Source organism: Impatiens glandulifera, chromosome 5 (assembly GCF_907164915.1).
Source record: "Impatiens glandulifera chromosome 5, dImpGla2.1, whole genome shotgun sequence".
Lineage (NCBI taxonomy): Eukaryota > Viridiplantae > Streptophyta > Magnoliopsida > Ericales > Balsaminaceae > Impatiens > Impatiens glandulifera.
In genome coordinates this window covers 39,971,706-39,993,862 of record NC_061866.1, presented here as the reverse complement: position 1 = coordinate 39,993,862, position 22,157 = coordinate 39,971,706, and the positions used below count along the sequence as shown (strand labels likewise).

At 32.7% G+C, this 22,157-nt stretch overlaps 4 protein-coding genes across 5 annotated transcripts; 3 read left to right on the top strand and 1 right to left on the bottom strand.

Annotated features, from left to right (window-relative positions):
• Positions 1 to 3,382: 3,382 nt before the first annotated feature.
• LOC124940440 (pentatricopeptide repeat-containing protein At3g22690) lies at positions 3,383 to 5,909 on the top strand. Its single transcript, XM_047480959.1, has one exon. The coding sequence runs from the start codon at positions 3,466 to 3,468 to the stop codon at positions 5,872 to 5,874; it is 2,409 nt and encodes an 802-aa protein (XP_047336915.1). The 5' UTR covers positions 3,383 to 3,465; the 3' UTR covers positions 5,875 to 5,909.
• Positions 5,910 to 6,192: 283 nt separating this feature from the next.
• Positions 6,193 to 6,960, top strand: LOC124940268 (putative lipid-transfer protein DIR1). Its single transcript, XM_047480769.1, has 2 exons — positions 6,193 to 6,575; positions 6,673 to 6,960. Exons 1-2 carry the CDS (start codon positions 6,227 to 6,229, stop codon positions 6,687 to 6,689), a joined length of 366 nt encoding a protein of 121 aa, XP_047336725.1. The 5' UTR covers positions 6,193 to 6,226; the 3' UTR covers positions 6,690 to 6,960.
• Positions 6,961 to 8,562: 1,602 nt separating this feature from the next.
• LOC124939333 lies at positions 8,563 to 10,642 on the bottom strand. Its single transcript, XM_047479815.1, has 3 exons — positions 10,606 to 10,642; positions 9,207 to 9,590; positions 8,563 to 9,152 (listed from the first exon to the last, which is right to left on the bottom strand). The coding sequence occupies exons 1-3, from the start codon at positions 10,640 to 10,642 to the stop codon at positions 8,563 to 8,565; spliced, it is 1,011 nt and encodes a 336-aa protein (XP_047335771.1).
• A 7,204-nt stretch (positions 10,643 to 17,846) lies between these two features.
• LOC124940682 (pentatricopeptide repeat-containing protein At4g14050, mitochondrial) lies at positions 17,847 to 20,116 on the top strand. 2 transcript variants are annotated; one of them, XM_047481215.1, is made up of 2 exons: positions 18,125 to 18,323; positions 18,403 to 20,116. In XM_047481215.1, exons 1-2 carry the CDS (start codon positions 18,258 to 18,260, stop codon positions 19,939 to 19,941), a joined length of 1,605 nt encoding a protein of 534 aa, XP_047337171.1. In that variant the 5' UTR covers positions 18,125 to 18,257; the 3' UTR covers positions 19,942 to 20,116. The 2 variants fall into 2 exon arrangements, with proteins under 2 accessions (XP_047337170.1, XP_047337171.1); XM_047481214.1 differs by having other exon boundaries at positions 17,847 to 20,116.
• The last annotated feature ends 2,041 nt before the right edge of the window (positions 20,117 to 22,157 follow it).

The following is a 22,157-nucleotide window of genomic DNA, read 5'->3' as shown; positions in this document are numbered from 1 at the left end:
TTCCAACATTCACTACAACAAAAATGACTTTCGGCGACGCTTAAAAAGACTTCTGCCAACCTTTAAAGGCGTCGCTAAAAACATTACCGACACTTATTCTTGCGTCGCCAGAAGCAGGGTGGGCGCAAGTTTTTACCACGCTTATTTAAGCGTCGGTACAAGCGTTGCCAAAAGTTTTAACAACGCTTATTTAAGCGTTGGCAAAATTAAAAAACGTCGCTAAAAGTCTATTTTTATTTTTAAACTATTTTTTTAAAATTTGTTTTTTTCTATTTTCATTTTAGATGTTATTTTTTTATCTCTATTTCCCTTCATCTCTCAAGTACCTATGAACATAACCCTAAACTCTTAGGGTGAACCCATAGTCCAGCACATTATTACCTTAAAAACACTTCATAAATTAATGAACTCTCTCATATTTTATATACCAAAAACTTCTTCTTTTTCTCCAATGTGGGATAAATGTCATATTAACACTTCAGAAACTACTAAACTCTCTCATATTTTACTTTTAATTAAATTTAAATAATAATTAAATAAAAGACATATATTAATAATACTATAAAAAGTTTAAAAATTATGTTATATAAAAAATATTAATTAAATTTTAATGTTAACAAAATTTTAAGTCAAATTTAATTTTAAAAAAATTTAAAAAATTAAAATAAAATATTTACAAAGTTTAAAAATAAAACATAAAAATTATTAAAATTTAGAATATTAAAATTATAAGGTTTTAACAAAGTTACAAAGTTGGTATATAAAAAAAATAAAGGTGGTGGTATAGATATAAAGGTTGGCAAAAGTTTTTTTCTTTTAATTTTTACTCACGCTTAATATGGGTTGGCATATAAGGGTCGTTGAAAATATGTTTTGTTGTAGTGATTCAAGCCCAAAATATGATTTGGCTAAGGAAGAAAATCAAAAAATTTATAATGGTCAGAAAATAAAGATGCAGGAAAACCGATACAAATGTGCCTATTTTTAAAGAGCAAAATGTGGTTAAAAAATAGGAAACAAAAGATTAAAAAAATTATGTACAAGAAGAAAGCAATATGAAGAAGGAGGTGGATCATACACCTAATCATGTTGAAGAGATAGTTGATGATTCTCAATCAAATCAAGTTGAAGTGGTTGCTGATGAAAACATAGAGGAAGATACTCAGGTTAATCAAGAGGAAGAAGAGAATGTCAATGTTGATACAAAGGAATCTAAAGTTGTTGAGGATTCCAAAGATGAAGTTGAAGGAATTAAAGACAGTGATCTCGAAATTCAAGTTGAGAACAACAAAGTGAAAAACTCAGAAATTCTGAAGAATAATTATTTCTATAAATAAGAACAAGTTCATATAAAGAAAGAAATCAAGATAAGAATATGCAGTATTCATCAACATCTTCAGTTCATCCCCCGTTCATTGCAAAAGGAAGGGGAAGGGGAATAAGAAGGACAAGGGGAAGAGGAAGACAATATGTTGAAACATCAGGTTGGTATGGAAATAAAAATCATAATTGGGATAATTATGATTTGATATAGTTTGTAATCTTTGTTTGTAATCTCTATTTCCTGTATGTTTGATTGCTACTAATTAGGTTCTTTAGGGTCGTTTAATTGTCATCTTATAATCTTAACTAAAACTTGTCTAGTTTTGATTTTTGACCCTCCCACTTTTAGAATTTTAATGAAATGGTTTTAACCATTTTTTAAAAAAATAATTTGTTATAAAAAATAATTAAATTAATAGTTTTTCAAAATAGGAGTCAGAAGGGAAATTGGGGAGGGATTGGGAGAATAAATGACATGAATTACTCATTGACCGAAAAAAAAAGTGGATGGAGAGAAAATAGAGAGTTTTTTTTTTAGCTAATCATATTGCGTCATATATTCTTTTTCACGTTTCTTTTTTTTCAAATTCTACACTATCATTTCTCTTCCAAAGATATAAACACTGATCATGAAATCTGATTATCTGATTATATTTTATATATATATATATATTTTTATTTTCTCTATTACAATCATTTTATTATGCAAATTTTCAGCATTGTCTATACCAATTACTGCAATAAATATAGTTTCAAACAAAAACAAGAAAAGATCCATGTATTTAGGAGGTCCTACAATATCGTAGAACAATATTTTACTAAATTGATGAATCTAAAAAGATAGTGTACATTATATATGATTATATTCACATTAATTTCGGATATAATAATATAGAATGAGTTGTATCATATTTTATTAAATATCAATAGAATTGACGATTTTTTGAAAATGTAAACATTGTTAGTCATGTTTTTTTATATTTTGTGTTTATTATTTTCTCTATAATAAATTTAATTTGAAACAAATTAATGATAAATTCATAAAAGTAAGAGGTCCTAATGTTAAGTGTCTCAAATTAAAAATACAAGATGTTGAAAACGAACTAACCAACATTAAATCCATATTCACATCATTCATTGTTGTCGACAATAGAAAAAGAAAATTAAACACTTAATAATTAATAAAGTAACCGCAATTGATTTTTTATTTTATATATATTTTTAGTAAAACAAATAATTATTCAAGATAATATCCAAAATGTGAAAACAACCTAGCAAAAAGATAAAAAGCAATATTTGAAATACAAAGGACATCTTGAATTAATTGACACAAAAATACAAAAGTGTAGTGGTGTTCATAAACAGAAGAATATGAGTTTTCCCGTCCCGACCGAAAGAATATAAAGATCCCTGGTCTAGTCTTTCTACCCAAGACCTCAAAACTCATTTTCTTGTTTGACAAAGGTTTTGAATGCGTCACATAAGATAACTAGATTCCCATGAAGACTGACAAGAGATTCTGGAGACGAGATGGAAGGCTACAAAGGCTTGTTCTCTCCTGGTTGGATTAGAGGCGAAAACTGACCAAATTCATCATTCAATGGCTTTGAATATCAAAGCAGGCTAATCCAACGAGTGGCCCGGTCTATTCCAGTTTCGATCCCTCTAGCTCATGCCCGGACCCTTAGGATGAGGCGAGTTAAGCAACGGGAATAGACCCTTAAATATTTTTTTCTAAATAATTCATCCATAATTTGATTATGTGACCTTAAAATAATAGTGACATATTTAATCAATTAACTCATATTAGTTTTTGGTTAATTTGAAAATAAAACTATTATATATTTTTAATAAACATACAAAAAAAAAAATCTTTCTTTTTTGGATTAGGGCTCCCAAACTTTTGGCCCTAAGAATAGAGATGAAAAATAAACTTATTTAGTCTATACTTATAAATTGAGAGGTTAATAGACATTATTATAACTTCAGATGCTTATTTGATATCTAACTATATATTCAGGGGGTCAGTTTAACATTCTTTTCTATCGTATTAACTATTCAATCGGACTTTCAAAACGTACCGTTTGACAGCAGCGACGGCGATAATCGCCGGTCATCGTCGCCGACGAAAGACGCGACAAAATGGCTGATCTCACTCTTTCTCCTTTAATCTCTAAAACCATCATTCCCTTTCATAAAGCTGAATTTCGTTCTCCTCAAAGTAAACCCAGTAACGCTTCTCAGAGAATTTGCAGAAACTTAAATGAACTGAAACAGATGCATGCTCAATCGATGAAGAAAGGTATCAATCAAAAACCCTCTTTTCTGACTAAATTAATTGCTCTTTGCGCTGAAATAAACACTCCTGAAAGCTTAGAATACGCAACAAATGCATTTGAACTTTCCGACAATCAGATGAACTCTGTTTATGCTTTCAATTCGTTGATTAGGGCTTACTCTTCTTCTGGACATAACGATAAGGGTATACTCCTTTACGTCCGGTTGATGAATGAAAATCTAAAACCTGACCATTACACATTTCCATTTGTTTTGAGCGCTTGCGCGAAAAGGAAGGATCTTGCCGAGGGTTTGCAAATTCATGGGTCTTTGATAAAGATGAGTTTGGAACATGATATGTTTATACAGAATTCATTGATACATTTATACTTTGAATGTGGAGAGATTGAGTATGGACATAAGGTGTTTGATAAAATGTCTGAGAGGAATGTTGTGTCATGGACTAGCTTAATTTGTGGTTTGGCTAGAAGGGGTCTTGAAACAGAGGCAATTTCACTGTTTTTTGAAATGGTGCAAACTGGTATTTCTCCTAATCAAGTTACAATGGTAGCTGTAGTTTCTGCTTGTTCAAAATTGATGGATTTGAATGTAGCCAACAGAATTTCTGCTTATATTTGTGATTCGAAACTCGAAACCAATACCATTTTGGTGAATGCATTAGTCGATATGTTCTTGAAATGTGGAGATATCGATCAAGCAAAGAGGTATTTTGATGAATCCCTTGATAAAAATTTAGTTCTATATAATACCATGTTGTCTAATTATATCCATCAAGGATTAGAACTAGAAGCTATTGGTATTTTAGATGAAATGTTGATAAAGGGACATCGTCCCGATAGGATTACAATGCTGTCGGCCGTTTATGCTTCTTCTCGGTTAGGTTATTTGTCGTTCGGAAGACAATGCCATGGGTACGTAGTGAGAAATGGTTTAGACGAATCAGATAGTGTTAGTAATGCAATTATCGATATGTACATTAAGTGTTGTAAACTAGATTCCGCTAGTAATGTTTTCGATCGGATGCCGAACAAATCCCTTGTTTCTTGGAACATTATCATCCGCGGTTTAGTCGACGAAGGATTGTTCGAGGAAGCGGTTGGATTTTTTCGTGGGATGCAAATGGAAGGGTTGAAACCGGACAAGGTAACAATGGCTAGTGTCGCATTGGCTTGTGGTTGGTTAGGTTCACTCGACACGGCTAAGTGGATTTACGGTTTCGTTATAAAGAACGCGATTGAATGCGATGTGAAGCTATCGACTTCTCTCGTGAACATGTTTGCAAAGTGCGGTGATCCGAGGAATGCCATGCGTGTATTCGATCGGATGGTGGAGAAGGACACATCAGCGTGGACTGCAGCCATCGGGGCGATGGCGATGGAAGGAAATGGGGCCCGGGCTTTGGAGTTGTTCGATGAGATGACGAAAGAAGGGTTTGAACCGGATGGAGTCACATTCGTGGAAGTGCTAACCGCATGTAGCCATGCCGGTTTAGTTAACGAAGGGAGACAAGTTTTTAGGTTGATTGATTTACCTAACGTGTTCCATTATGGGTGTATGGTCGATTTGCTTGGTCGAGCGGGGTTTCTCGAGGGAGCCCTTGATGTAATAAAGAACATGCCGGTCAAACCGAATATTGTGGTATGGAGGGCTCTGTTGGCTGCGTGTAGGACGCATAAAAACGACGCAATCGCGGCCTACGCGGTCGAGAGAATGAATGAACGAGATAACAAAGATAACGAAAGCGGTGGGCACGTTTTGCTTTCAAATACGTACGCTGCGGTTGGAAAATGGGACGATGTGGCTAGAGTTCGTTTGGAGATGAAAGAAAAGGGGATAAGGAAAGCAGTTGGGAAGAGCTCAATTGAGATTGGTGGAGTGAATCACGAGTTTAGTTCGGGGAACGATTCACACCCGGAAATGGGAAATATCGTCTTGATGTTGGAGGAGATGAACAAGAGGCTTGAAGATGCGGGTTGTTTACCCGACTTGACGAATGTTATTGTTGATGTGGATGAGGACGAGAAAGCGTTTTTGCTTAGTAGGCATAGTGAAAAATTGGCGATAGCTTTTGGATTAGTTAGCACAATTGAGGGAGCGGTTCTTCGTGTTGTAAAGAATCTCCGTATATGTTCGGATTGCCATTCTTTCACTAAGATGGTGTCGAAGATATATGATAGGGAGATTGTTATTCGCGACAATTATAGGTTTCATTTTTTCAAGGATGGGTCGTGTTCTTGTAACGACTATTGGTAATCATATCATATATATTTTTTAGAAATGTGACTTACCATCGTATCATTAAAAATGTCCCAAAATAGGACGACATAATAGTTTTTTGTTGGGTAAAACAAAATTTACCTCAAATTTTCAAACAAATTAAACATTATGATGACACTTCGGACTTCAAACTATGTATGCGTTAGGTGAGATTAAGCTTTTTCTAGAATATGCCAATATGGCGAGTTTTCATTGGCTTTATGGAAGCCACATAATCTCCACATTGAGTAAATGAAAGTGCCTTGTCCACTTTCTTTTCCTTTTCCCTTGTATAAATTCATACAAGTTTATGAACAAAATAAGTAAGTAATAAGTGAAGACAAAAGCAATGGCATCTCCACGACAGAACAATATTTATAATGTCATGGTGTGGTTCTTGTTCTTGGCCGGGCTGGCATTGGTCTTCGAGGGAGCCCACGGGGCTGGAGGAGGGTGCGGTCAAACCGAAATGGAAATCTTGAAGCTCATTCCTTGTTTGTCCGCTACTAAGGATTCAACTGTCGCTCCTTCTAGCAATTGTTGCAATGAGGTCAAGGTTTTGGGCCAGAACCCGAGTTGCCTATGCGCCGTGTTACTCTCAAACATTGCTAAAAGCGCGGGAGTAAAACCCGAGATTGCCATCACTATTCCCAAACGGTGCAACCTTCTTAACCGCCCTGTTGGTTTCAAGTGTGGAGGTACATTTGATACCGATTATCGATCTTAATTCTTTTTATTAGATTAATAGTAAAAATGTCTTGACAAATATTTTGGAACATATGTTTTAAATTGCAGAGTTTACTTTGCCATGAGGATTTAGCATTGAAGAATGAAGATCCATCACCCTGAGAATTGCCAATGTGTTATGTTTTATTTGCAGCATTAATAAATCAATATATATCATATAGATATATATGCATGTAATATTTCCAATAAAACCTTCTATGGTTGTCATCATGAATATATAAGGGCTGAATTTCTAAGTTTGGAAAAAAAATGTTGATAAATGTAATTTGTGAACATGTCTATTATGAATTTATGATTTAAAAAAAAGTGAAAAATCTAATTAATCAGCTCTCAAAATTATTGATTTTCGTGTAAAAAGTATCTCCAATTATAATTATTATCCAAAATAAAATACAAGTTAGAAAATGAGTAAAAGTCCTGCCTTGTGGACAAAATAAAATTTTCCAAAGAAAAATAATTAAATAGGAAAATTTGCAAAACTGAAATATATATATCAAATTAAAGTTATAAAAACTTTATAATACAAATTATGACTTTATTATAATTAATTTAAAAAACAAACCGAGTTATTAGATACTAGTATGTATTTCGTGCATTTGCACGATTAATAATATAAAAAATCGTGAAAAAATATTACGTTAAAATTTTTATGGACGGGTCAACCCAAAATCCGACCCAAATATCCATTTACTCTCATATATATTCAAATTAACCACAGCTCTCGACCCGACAATCCGAACACTTTAAAAATTAAGCATCATTATATATATATATATATTATATTTATGTTGAACAAAAATGAATGTTATGCGAGAAATATGATAAAATTTTAATTTTCAATCAAATCAGGTAGTGTAGTTTTAATTGAATATTTATTTAGTATATATTTGAATAATTATTCTACATAAAATATATCAATTTATACAAATTTGAGACTTTCTAACCATTTTAGACATAAACAACAAATTTCTAAATCATGAATATATTTAAAAAATGACCTCAACTTAAGGGATAAATTTAGTACTATTTCAATAAAATTATGTTTTTTATATAATATATATTTTAATATATTCAAATTAATATTATAATAAAGAATAAATTTAACTTTTTCAGAAATATGAAAAATAAATAAATTTATTAGTGATTTATATATTTAATTATATTTATTAAAGTTTGTGATGAAATCGCCTTATCCCCGATCAACTGAGATAACTTGGAAAAATCGCCTAAAATAAGATTATTCGGATAAAAAAACGCATGACAGATTATAATTGTCATATTTAATTACTATGTATACATAACTCGTAATTAATTTATTAATTTTTAATTAAATTCATAGTTATAATTATAGTTTATTTCATTATAAGTATCATATATGTAAATTAATTAATTAAAAATGAATTCTTAAATCATTTTGAGTAATATGACAACTGTGACTAATTAGATTTTTTTTCTTAATTATTGAATTCTTAAATCATTTTGAGTAATATGACAACTGTGACTAATTAGAAAATTTTCCTTTAGGGTCGAATCTTTTCTCCCATAAGACCATCTCTAATCCTCACTCCCATTTTTATCTCCAAAATGCAGTAAACATCACATCAAACAGTAATTCATCTCCAACCCAAAAACTCATTTCCAAACTCAAAATAATATTCTCAGAATATTCTTTTTTACAACAACTTTTTAACTTTACTAATATTATCTATATATTTATCAACTTTATAAATTTAACCCCAATCTTTTCTCATTTGTTTATGAATTTTTTTTATAAATTAATAATTCATACACATAAATATAATTTAATAATATTTTAAACAAACAAAAATTATATTAAATTAAATATTATTAAAAAAGAACTTACACAAGTACAAATAATAAAAATGATATCAATTCTCGGAATTGGTGTACTCCTCCCACAGATGATCAATTAATGCATTACGATATGTGAGCTTCTCTGTTTCTAATTTTTCCATATCGAGAAATGAAATCTTGAAATCGAGTATTTTCATCTATCACCATTTCGACCTCCGGTGAAAGCGTTTCCGTTTCAATTTGAATAGGTGCAGTAAGGTCACGTTCATCCTCAACAATCATATTATGCAAAATTATGCACGTAGTCATTATATCATGCATCACTTCTTTTCTCCAATATCGTACCGGTCCTGCTACAATGGCACAACGTGATTGAAGAACTCCAAATGCACGTTCAACGTCTTTTCTACATGCTTCTTGTTTCATTGCAAAATATTTTTTCTTCGGACCACGAGGCTCATGAATTGTTTGCACAATAGTAGACCATTTTGGATATATGCCATCAGCTAAATAATAGCCCGTGTTATATTCTTTTCCTTGGATTACATAATGAACTGGAGGAGAAATACCTTGAGTTAGATCTGAGAACAGATGAGATGACTCTAACACATTTATATCGTTGTTGGTGCCTGGTAAACCAAAATATGCGTGCCATATCCAAAGATCATAATCTGCTACAGCTTCGAGATTGATTGTAGGTTTTCCACTACGGCCTGTATATTGTCCAGCCCACGCGGTTGGACAATTTTTCCACTTTCAATGCATACAATCTAAACTGCCTAACATTCCAGGAAATCCCCGTTTCTGGCCAACATAAAGAAGTCTAGAAATATCATTTGATGTTGGCCTTCTGAGATACTGCTCGCTAAATATCTCAACCATAGCTCGACAGAACCTTTTCATGCTTTCAATTGCAGTGGACTCTCCAATTCTAATATACTCATTTGTGGCATCTGCTGGAACACCATATGCCAACATACGAAAAGCAGCAGTTATTTTTTGTATTGGAGATAATCCAAGTTTGCCTGTGTTGTCCCATCGTTGTTGGAAGTAGCGATCATGATCTTTGACTGCATCAACAATTCGAATGAACAATGAGCGAGACATTCGATATCTCCGACGAAACATGGTCTCATTGTACACTGGATTATCTGAACAAGCACGAATAATGGAAAAAGAGCTCAAAATCAAGATCAACCAGATCCATTCGCGACGGGTACATTTTCAGGATATTTCAATAATCTTGGAGGAAGTGATGCTAATTTATCCGATTATTTATTATTGTATTATTTATGTTGTAATTTTAATTATTGTATTATTTATGTTGTAATTTTAATTATTGTATTATTTATGTTGTAATTTTAATTATTGTAATTTTTATTTTTAAGTATTGTTTTAGTAATTTAAGTGTGTGTTTTAAATTTTATAAGATATAACGAATTATTATTATTTTATATTTTTTGAAAATTGTTAATTTTTTTATCAATATTATTTATAATTATAAATTTATAATATAAATAAAAAAAATTATTAAATACTTAAATAAATTATAAATAAATACAAAAAGATTATAAATATATATAATTAAATAAATGTTTAATATAAAAGAAAACTTAAAGAAAATTTTAATTAAAATAAAAAAGTACAAGGACCTTTTCACATATTTTGGATAATTGCAGGCATGAACAGTCTTCCGCCATATATGGCGTCTTCTTCCTCTAGATATGCCGGAACTTCATTTTGGCGGAGGATTTGGAGGCCGGTTGGAGGAGAATGGGCTACTGCAAACCCAGTTTGCAGTAGGGTTGGAGATGCCCTAAGATATTTTCGTTACTCGTCTCCTCCTTCAAAACTCTTGCGAGACAAGTACATTAAGGCCGAATTATTTTTGTTAAATTAAATAGTACAAATTATAAAAGTATTTGTACAAATGTTGATAAGTGAAAAAAGATAATTAAATTACGGGATAAAGAAACTTATAATGTTTTTTAAAAAATAAACACTTTACTCTTGTGTTTAAAAAATACCTAAAAATGTAGGTAGGTATGTTTACATCAGGTCAAATTTTCGGTGACCAACGTAAATAATATAGTCAACAATGACCATATGAAAAATCACTCCGCAAGATCCGTTAACTCCCATCAACGTCATCAAATTCTTTCGTACAATCAGCTATTTCAATATTCAGAACCTCGTGCTCCATTATTGCATAACCAATAACAACATGATAGTCAATTACTGAATAATTAAGCAAATTCAAAACAATTTTGAATAGCTCTATCCATTGAAATGATCTAAATCTAATGGTTCATTCCTCGCAATACCCATTTGATATTAGTTATAAATAATAAAATTTTATGTTCTAGAACTGTGTTTAATAACGATTTCAGAAAGTAAATACATTAACAATATGTGGTCAGATTACTGCTTGAGAAATATGGTTGATGTCGCTTGTTTCTTGATTTGAGAAAATGAGGTTGTAATTGAGGTTTCTAAAAGTTTATGGTTAGGGAGGTTAGAGAAGATGTAAATTTAGGGGTGGCCAAAAAATCCGATCCAAAAGATCCGATTCGTTGATCCGGCCGATTTGATCCGAAAAAATCCGTATCCGATGGATCGGATTCGGATATTGATCCGATATTTTTACCGGATTTCTGGATCTGATACGGATCGGGCAAAAAAAAAATCGGATACCCGAAGCCGATCCGGTAATTTTTAAAATTTATTAAATAAATAAACCCAAATAAAAATATTATTAATTAAATACAAACCCAACCAAAATCTCTCTCTTTCAATCTTTTCCTTCCCTTTCTCTTTACAAATTCAAATAAAAATATTATTAAACAATTACAAACCAAACAAAAATATATCTCTTCCGAAATAAAAATACATAATCTCTCTCTTCTTTCTATTTTCTCATTTTTCTTTACATACCCAAATAAAAATATATCTCTTCCAATTGTTTTTTCTTCCGTTTCCGTTAGATTTGTTTGTGAATTTTTTTCTCAAATCGTCATTATTCATAACTGAGATCCTTAATAGAACAATTTCAATTTTCTAAAATGTGAAAAAAAATTGAAATATGAACAAATCGGATCAACGGGTATCCGACTGACCGATCCGATCTGATCCGGTGTTTCGAATCAGATAGTGGTCAGATACCGGATCGGATACGGATCGGATACGAATCGCAATTTTTGAATAAAACGGAGGCGGATATCCGATCCGAAATGTCAGATCGGATCGGTAGGTTTGTCCACCCCTAGATGTGACACAAAAAAAAAGAATGAAAAAAGAATAATAAAAAATATTAAAGAATTATTTATTTTGAAATAAAAAATATTTTATAATTTTTTTAATCACTCGACTTAAAATTGTTGCATCGTATCAATAGGTCAGTTACCAAAAATTTGATTGATACTTTTTGAGATATTTTATAAACACAAAATAAAATGTCTATCTCATAAATAAAATAGTCAAGTATCTTTATACTTAAATTATTTTGTTATAAAATACATTAACCCAAACCTACTTTAATGTTTAATTTAGGTTAGGTTTAGTTTAGAAAATATCAATTTTTTTCAACAATAGCTCATTTTGATGTTTATTATATTATTATTATTATTATTTTAATAGTTAAATATTTATCAATTGAAATTTATAACGTTGACACTTTAGAAAGATTTCGGGGTAATATGTATAAAATTTTCGGTGTATTTATTTAAGTTTTAAATATTTTTATATATGATTTTATTTGAAATTACTCTTTCTACATTTATTTTTGTTTGAAATATCTTCTTATACATTTATTTTTGCTTGAAATAGTGAATATTCAAATGGTACAAAATGAAGAACATAATTCAAAGTATATATATTTCTTATTTTATGGTCAAAATTTGAACATTTTTTATAACTATCGCATAAGGTTTTAACTAAATTGTATTTTTTAAATTTAAATTAAAACTTATTTTGACTAATAAACTGATTTCTTCCTCAAATAAAATTAAATTCATTCTTACTAAAGGGATTATCATCTCTTTGGTGTAATTATGTCTAGTCGTCCGATTCAACTTCTCTTACGGATTTTGCATTTATATATAATATTTATATCTAGTAAATAGTAATGCCTATACTTTTTATAATTTAACTAATTGTCGTACATTTTTCTTTCCTTCATCATCAATAATATTTATAGTTTATATGATTTTTGGAGCACAACACAAATACAAAATATCCAAATAGAATTAAGAAAAATGAAAAATGAATATACCACTTTGCGCATAATTTAAACAAAAATTAACGGGTGTATAAAATTTTAAATGATTTTAAATTTGAAGAGTGACGAGAGGGAATGACGTGTCACCATATCACTGATTGGAAAATGATAAAGTGTGATAAAAGAGAAAAAAAATTGTTATTTTTTCCAAATTCCCTCCCATAATCATTTCTCTTTAAATTTATAGGAATTTTTTTTTAAAAATTGTATAAAAATCAATTTAAAACATAATTATGTATATAATATTTTTAAAAACAAATTTAACACTATTTTCTTGGGAAATTTGATGAAATGGCCTCCATAATAGCCTTAATTCCAAAAAAGGCCCGCGGTAGATAAAATTTATAAAATGGGCTTTTTTGCCCTGTGAAATGACTCCCATGCCCCGATAACGGATTTATTACTAATATGCGATCATTACAAGTGCGAGAATTATGTAATGCTCGCACATCATAAGTGGAGCATTACAATTCTCGCACTTGTAATGCTCACATATCATAAGTGGAACATTACAATTCTCGCACCTATAATGATCGCACATCATAAGTGGAGCATTACAATTCTCGCACATCATAAGTGGAACATTACACGATTCTCGCACATCGTGTAATGCTCGCAATCATAGTAGATAAATCCTAATTCTAATTTTGAACCCTAATTTTAAAACGTTCTAAATTATCCCGATTTCTCCACTCTCCACGACTCCACTCTCCAACGTCTCAATCCACACCACTTCAACCTCGGGAATCGTCCGTCCGTCTGTCTCGTTTAATCATCGACCGGTCGGCTGGCCGTCCTTCCGTCCATGTCGTCGTTCCTTTACAGGTCAGTTTAGGGTTTGTGTTTGGGTTTAGGGTTGTGTAATGTTATTATTTAGTCCGCTTTTATGTATAACTCATTGATGGTTAATCCTTAGTTTTAGGGTATTTGTAGAGTTTATGGTTTATCTGTTTATATTGATGGTATAGGGTATGTGTCTAAACATTGTATATTCACGAGCATTGTATATTCTGATGTTTTCTTAGCTTATTCATTGTTGTATATTCACGAACTTTGTATATTCTCATGTTTCTTAGCTAACTTACAATTATTTTATATTCTCAGCTCCGTCCATTCGTTAAGCTAAAGACCCACAACTCTTCGTTCTGAAATGGGTTCTCAAATGTGTACGTTTATTTTATGTGAACCAATAACAGAACATTACAATACGCGTATAATCGTTGAACTGTTTTCAATTGCAGCTCAAGTACTTCTTTACCTTGATGGAGAGTGGAAAATTACGGATTGCAGAACTCATTTTGTTCCAAAGTCAACTAGAGGTTTGAATGTTCCCCTAAATTCTACATATGCTGAATTAGTTGATATGATATATTCTGCTACTAATGTTGAGAAATCTAGATATGATTTATTGCTTCAAACCAAGTATAATGCCCCAAGTATGGATGACAAATTTTCCTATATAACTGATATCAAACAAAATATGGATGTGAACTTCTTTTTAGTTGAAACCTCGATATCACTCCACCATCGCACTGCACTGTGTGTATCTTTAGTAGAAAAATCACTACCTAGTAACCCAACGCCCCCAACTCAAGAAAGTGTAGTGGTTCTAGCAATTGATGATTCTGACGTATTCCCGAAGTTTCAGCAGTATGAGGTTGTGTTTGAAACTCTAAATGACATAGAAGAAGACTCATGTTTGCGTCTGAATGAGGGGGTTGATGATTGGGTTCGTAGTACATAAACAAACAATGATTGGGTTCCTAGTACACAACCAAACAATAGTGATTGGGTTCCTAGTACACAACCAAACGGTAGTAATTGGGTTCATAGTACACAACCAAACAATGTTTGGGTTGCTCGTACCCAACCAAGCTCTAGTGATTGGGTTGCTAGTAACATACCAAGTAGTGAAAATCTGATACATGAGGCATTAACTTGGAAATCAGATTGGAAGTCAGTACGTTGTTTGAGAATAAAAAAGAACTTCAACTGAGGGTACATACATATGCAATGACTAATCATTTTGAATTTAAAATGGAGAAGTCAAAAAAAGAACTTTGGTGTGTAAAATGTTTGGATAAGAATTGCAAGTGGAGATTGCGTGATGTGAAAGGAAAATTCTCGGAGATGTTTGAGATTCAGAAATTTATAAAAGATCATACATGTTCAATTTTGACGAGGCAAGAGAATCAAAGGCAAACACCATCATTGATTTTTGGGGAATGCATGAAGAGCAAGTACATGGACCATTACCATGACCACATGACCAAGAAAATAATTGAAGACATATAGAGAACTTGTAGAATAAAGATGACTTATAATAAGGCTTGAAGGTCCGGAGAAAAGGCCTTAATAGCGGTGCGAGGAACCGTAGAAGATTCCTATGGCAAATTATCATCATACCTGTACATGTTAGAGAAGAATAATCCGGGTACCATAACAGATATTCAGACGGATGAGGATGGTCATTTCAGGTATATGTTCATGTCCCTAGGCCTCTCAATTAGGGGTTTTAAAACCTCTTGTCGTCCGGTATTATGCGTCGATGTCACTTTTCTTAAGCACAAGGTTGGAGGTCAGCTATTGGTGGCGATAACATTAGATGCGAATGAACAACTATATCTTGTTGCATTCGGCGTTGTTGATTCAGAGAATAACAACTAATGAACTTATTTAATGCAAAAACTTAGAGATGCAATTGGATTAGTTGATGATCTCGTCTTCGTATCCGATAGATACCCAAGCATCACCAATGCCTTGTGCTCAGTTTTTCCAAAAGCATATCACGATGCATGTACATACCACATCAAGATGAATATTATGGCCAAATTTAAAACTGATCACTGCCACATAGAGTTTGCTTTGGCTTCTCATGCATACACAATCTTCACCTTCTTTTGCACATTTACCTTCTTCTCCACCTTCGGCTTCTGCACATTTACCTTCTTCTCCACCTTCGGCTTCTGCACATTTACCTTCTTCTCCACCTTTAGCTTCTGCACATTATTCTTCTCCACCTTCAGCTTCTGCACATTCTTTTGCACATCTACCTTCTTCTCCACCTTTGGTTTCTACACATTTACCTTCTTCTCCACCTTCGGCTTCTGCACATTATTCTTCTTGTCTTCCACAAACAAATTCTCTTCTTTCTCCTCATCCACATTCTTTTGCACATCTTCCTTCTTTTCCACCTTCTCCACCTCCATATTTTTATCCCCGATTTGGCCCTGCACATTGGAAAACATTATACATAAAATGCTATTACATGAACAAGGTGGAGAATTGTACATACACAAAGTGGAGAAATACATACCTCCACCTTTTCACCCAACTTCTCAATCACCAAATCTACATTTCATCCGCCTTCTCAACCAACACATCCTCACCCCCTTCTCCACCTCCATATTCTGATCCTCAATCTGGCCCTGCCCATTGGAAAAGATTATACAAAAATTGATATTATAGAACATGCGAGAATTGTACATACACAAAGTGGAGAAATACATATCTCCACTTTCTCAATCACCAAATCTTCATCAGTCTTCTCAAACAGATCCTCCACCACCTTCTCCACCTCCATATTTTCATCCCCAACCGCAATCTCATCCACATTGTCCATATCAACCACAAGTAAGTAATTATGGACATATTGGATTTCCATGATACATACCATTAAACTCAGGAATTATGGTTGACGTCATCTACAAAAAAGTAACAACAAGTAAGTAAAAAACAAACAACATTGAACAAACAATCAGAATATACAATATTCAATCATATTAATCATCAAAGCTAAAGAAATGACAACTAAAATAGGGCCACATCCAAAAGTAGTTAAATAAATTTCCCCAAAGCTAAAGAAAGAGATCCTACCATGTAACAAGATACATAGAACAAAGAGTCATTCATTGAAGTTAGACATCAACAGACAGTAAGATTTAAAATACATTACAAGTACCTTTATAATAGGGAACTTTTGTTACCATGAACTAAAGAATGACACACATGGAGTGAAGACAATAAGAGTTAATCAACAATAGAAAATGGTTAAGAATCAAATCCACCACAAGTATAGGAAGGGAAAGGGTTAAGCACAATGAATGATATCTTACTGACTTTCCAAACAGAAACCCATGAATGCAAAACTTATCATTAGATGAATACAAGAAAAGAAGAACATCAATCAATATCTGCTAATTTCCAGAAGAAGGGTTATATGGCTAAGAATTTGACTTAGTTGAATCAACAATACTTAGAACAATCAGAAAATCATCAATGTTTCAGCTCACAATATAAAATACTTAATCATCTATCCAATTTGTATGTTCATGTACAAGTTATCATACATACATTCTACATTGGTCTTGAAGAATCATTAATTAGACTGAAAAAGGAACAACAAATTACTGATGTTCACAACAAATAAATTTTAGGTGCAATAACTTCTAGATTTTCTCGCTTGTGGATAGAAAATCAGGTTATTCGACAATGGATAGGCCGTTGTCTATCAAACGTGTGCCTTTATTCGAATGGGAAATCGACTGCAACCAAACCCTAAACCCTAAAAGCTACAAATACCCTAAAGACTAAGGATTATCCATCAATATATAAGCATATGTTATCCATGAATACAAATATTAGACGTTTGATGAAACGTTATACTAAATTCAAACACAAACCCTAAACTGACCTGTAAAGGAACGACGACACGGACGGAAGGACGAACAGACGGACGACCGACCGATGATGAAACGAGACGGACGGACGATTCCCGAGGTTGAAGTGGTGCGGGTGGAGTCGTGGAGAGTCAGTCTTGGAGAGTAGAGAAATCGGGATAATTTTAAACGTTTTAAAATAAGGGTAAAAATTGGGAGAAAATATAATTTATACTATGATGTGCGAGAATTGTAATGCTCCACTTATGATCTGTGAGCATTACATTATTCTCGCACTTGTAATGATCGCACATCAGCGATAAATCCGTTATGGGGGCATCAGAGTCATTTCACAATGTAAAAAGGCCAATTTTACAAACTTTATCCACCGCGAGCCTATTTTAGAATTAAGGCAGGCCATTTCATCAAATTTCCCGTTTTTCTTCACCGATGTGGGACACAATCAGATTCAGCTCAGCACCACCGCGAGCAGCGGCCGAGAGAGAGAGGTCTTCACCGGCGGTGGTGTTGAAATCGCTGATTAAGACTTCTCTCTCTTTCTTTGCTCGAAGGAATCTCGCATCTTTCTTTGCTTTATCATTCTTTCCTTGTCCAATCGATATTATCTTTTAATCGACAGAACCAGCGATACCCTTTCACTTCATTTTTTTTGCAGCCTAGCCAGAAGAAGAAGAAGAATTTATCCTCGTTTTTACATCCCCAAATAGTTAACTAATGCAGTCTACCAACATCCTTCACCATCTTCAACACTGTGCTAGGTACCGAACCCCTCTTCAAGGAAAACAACTCCATGCCCACCTCATCAAATCCGGTCTTTATCAGTGGAGGCATCTTTCGAACAACCTCTTGGATGTCTACGGAAAATGTTCTCTTCTTCAAAGTGCACACCAAGTGTTCGACGAAATGTCCCACCGAGATTTGGCTTCATGGTCCTCTCTTTTTACTGCCTTTAACCAAGCCAATCTCCCAAGCTATACCCTCACTAACTTCCCCTACATGTTTGTGCAGGATGGTTTATTACCTGACCATTTTATCTTCGCCAGTTTAGTCAAGGCATGTGCTGCATTGGGATTCTTAAGACTGGGCAAACAATTTCATGCTGGTTTTATCTTTTCCTCATTTTCTAATGATGATGTTGTCAAATCCTCCCTTGTTCATTTGTATGCTAAATGTGGAGTGCCCGATTTAGCAAGAGTAGTATTTGATTCAATTCTGAAGAAAAATTCGATTTCTTGGACATCAGTAGTCTCTGGTTATGCTAGATTGGGACGAAAGGCTGAAGCTGTTGAGCTTTTGAGAGGTATGCAAGAGAACAATTTATTCACTTGGACAGCTTTAATTTCTGGATTAGTGCAAAGTGGGCATTACATTGATTCGTTTAATTTCTTCATTGAATTGAGAAGGGAAGACATAACTATTGAAGATCCTTTTATCTTTTCAAGCATTGTTGGGGCATGTGCTAATTTTCCAGCCTTGAATCTTGGGAAACAGATCCATTGTTTAGTTCTAGTTCTAGGATTTGAATCTTATTTATTCGTAGGTAACGCTCTTATTGACATGTACGCTAAATGCAGTGACATGCTTGTGGCTAGGAAAATATTCGATAGTATGAGCATAAGAGACATAGTTTCATGGACATCTATCATAGTCGGAATGGCTCAACATGGAAATGCAAAGGAATCGTTGTTTTTATATGATGAAATGGTTTCAGAAGGAATAAAACCTAACGAAGTGACATTCGTAGGATTAATGCATGCTTGTAGTCATGTTGGTTTAGTTGACAAAGGTCGTCACCTTTTTAAATCAATGAGTAAGGATTACGGGCTAACTCCATCTCTACAGCATTATACATGTCTGTTGGATCTCTATAGTCGTTCAGGGCATCTCGAAGAGGCAGAGAATGTTCTCAAATCAATGCCTTTTGAACCTGATGAAGCTGCTTGGGCTGCATTGTTGAGTTCATGTAAGCGACATAGAAATCATGAGATGGCTATTAGAATTGCGGATCATTTGATGAGTTTGGAGCTGAAGGATCCTTCGACGTACATATTGCTATCGAACACTTACGCTAGTAATTCCATGTGGGAAAATGTTTCTAAGATTCGGAATTTGATGATGGTTAAGGATATTACAAAGGAACCGGGTTATAGTTGCATTGATTTGGGATTGGATTTGCAGGTATTTTACGCTGGGGGAACATCTCATCCTTTGAAAGATGAGATCTTTTGTTTGCTTAAGGAATTGGATGAGGAGATGAGGAGAAGAGGTTATGTTCCTGATATAAGTGAGGTTTTACATGATATGGACCAAATTGAGAAAGAAAAACAGCTGTTTTGGCATAGCGAAAGGGTGGCGGTTGCTTATGGATTGCTCAAGGCTGTTCCTGGTACGGTTATAAGGATAGTGAAGAATATTCGAATATGTGGAGATTGTCATACAGTGTTGAAATTCATTTCGGGTATAGTGAATAGGGAGATTATTGTTCGCGACGCTAATAGGTTTCATCATTTTAAGGATGAGAAGTGTTCTTGCGGAAACTTTTGGTAATGGCTTGGTTTTTGGTTCGATTTGGGTATTATAAGATGTGATTGTTGTTGGAAGGGACACCTTTATATGAGTTTTCACTAAATTAATTGAAGTATTCATTGTACACTATTATATGATTTGTTCCTTATTCTAAGATGGGAATAACAACTTTTTTTTAAGTGAATGTGGAGTTATTATATCTAACATTTTATTTTTATTTTTATTTTTAATCATACAACAGTTAATACATTTTTAATGAAAATTGAATTTTTGTTGTTACTCCTAGTCCTTGAACTAATAACTCTTGTGACTTGAGCTAATCACTCTATCACTTAAATTACTATCAAATTAATTTTATCCAAATTAACTTGCATTTTAATAATATTATGTTAGTTGTAATATGATTCCAATTATATTCTCATAATTATACAAATAAAATTTTGAATTAAAACAATTTAATTCTAACTTAAGGTTGTTTGATCTTGGGTTTATTGGATTTTATTTTTCTTGAAAAATTGTATGAAAAAAAGTAAAAAACTTGGTTATTTATATTTTTTAGGATTAATTATAAAAATAGTTTTTATATTTAAAATTCAAATTTAATAGAAGTATAATAAATATAATTTAATCAATAAATAAAGTGATTTGATGATTAAAATATCATAATAATATTTTATTTTTAAATTTAAAAAAAAAATCTAAAACCATTAGGGTGTGTTTGATGATGGGGAATTGGAATTGGAATTGGCATTGGAATTCTAATTCCAATTCCATGAGAATTGGCATTAAATTACAATTCAATTCCTATGTTTGAAAAAATGATAGAATTGTAATTCAATTTCAATTCCTATGTTTGAGAAAATGATAGAATTGTAATTCAATTCTAATTCCAATGTTTGTAAAATAAAATATCGGTTCAAAATGTTAACTTTTAAAATATGTTTTGACGTTTTGGCACGTTTAATACGTTTTTGACATTTTTTCACATTTTCACACGTTTTTCACATGTTTTAACACGTTTTTCATATTTTCACACATTTTTCATGTTTTTTACACGTTTCAACACGTTTTCACACATTTTTCACGTTTTCACATGTTTTTCACGTTTTTCACACGTTTTTCACGTTTTCACGCGTTTTTTACACGTTTTCACACGTTTTCACGTTTTTTACACGTTTTAATACGTTTTCACGTTTTCCACACATTACAACACGTTTTTCACGTTTTTCACACATTATTCACACGTTTTTCACGTTTTCACACGTTTTAACACGTTTTACACGTTTTTCACGTTTTTCACGTTTTTCACACGTTTTAACACGTTTTTCACGTTTTCACGTTTTAACACGTTTTTCACACATTTTCACACGTTTTTCACGTTTTCACACGTTTTAACACGTTTTTCACGTTTTTCACGTTTTTCATGTTTTTCACGTTTTTCAAACGTTTTTCACGTTTTTCACATTTTCACACGTTTTTTACACATATTCACACGTTTTCACGCTTTTTATACGTTTTAATATGTTTTCACGTTTTTCACACATTACAACACGTTTTTCACGTTTTTCACACGTTTTCACACATTATTCACACGTTTTTCACGTTTTCACACGTTTTAACACGTTTTTCACGTTTTACACGTTTTTCACGTTTTTCACACGTTTTAACACGTTTTTCACGTTCTCAAACGTTTTCACGTTTTTTACACATTTTAACACGTTTTCCACGTTTTTCACACGTTTTTCACGATTTTCACACATATTTCACACGTTTTCACACGTTTTTCACGATTTTCACACATATTTCACACGTTTTCACACGTTTTTCACGTTTTGATGTTTTCACACGTTTTAACACGTTTTTCACGTTTTTCACGTTTTTCACGTTTTTCACGTGTTAAACATGTTAATACGTGTTAAACGTGTTAAATGTGTTAAAAATGTGTCAAACGTGTCAAAAACGTAAAAAACATGTGAAACGTGTCAACGTGTTAAAAACGTTTTAAACGTGTTCAAAACATGAAAACGTGTCAAAAACGTGTTAAACGTTCCAAACATGTGAAAAACGTGTTAAACATGCCAAAACGTGAAAAACGTGTTAAACGTGTCAAAAATGTGGTAAACGTGTCAAAAACGTAAAAAAGCGTTAAATGTGTTAAAAACGTGAAAACATGTTAAACGTGTCAAAAATGTAAAAAAATGTGTTAAATGTGTCAAAAATGTGAAAACGTGTTAAAC

Coding starts and splice junctions, on each gene's coding strand:
- LOC124940440 (XM_047480959.1), top strand. CDS start 3,466: ATGGCTGATCTCACTCTTTCTCCTTTAATCTCTAAAACCATCATTCCC.
- LOC124940268 (XM_047480769.1), top strand. CDS start 6,227: ATGGCATCTCCACGACAGAACAATATTTATAATGTCATGGTGTGGTTC.
- LOC124939333 (XM_047479815.1), bottom strand. CDS start 10,642: ATGGAGCACGAGGTTCTGAATATTGAAATAGCTGATT. Junction 9,591..10,605: donor GAATATTGAAATAGCTGATT/GTACGAAAGAAT, acceptor GTGCTTGTTCAG/ATAATCCAGTGTACAATGAG. Junction 9,153..9,206: donor AATGTTAGGCAGTTTAGATT/GTATGCATTGAA, acceptor GACAATATACAG/GCCGTAGTGGAAAACCTACA.
- LOC124940682 (XM_047481214.1), top strand. CDS start 18,109: ATGCAGTCTACCAACATCCTTCACCATCTTCAACACTGTGCTAGGTAC.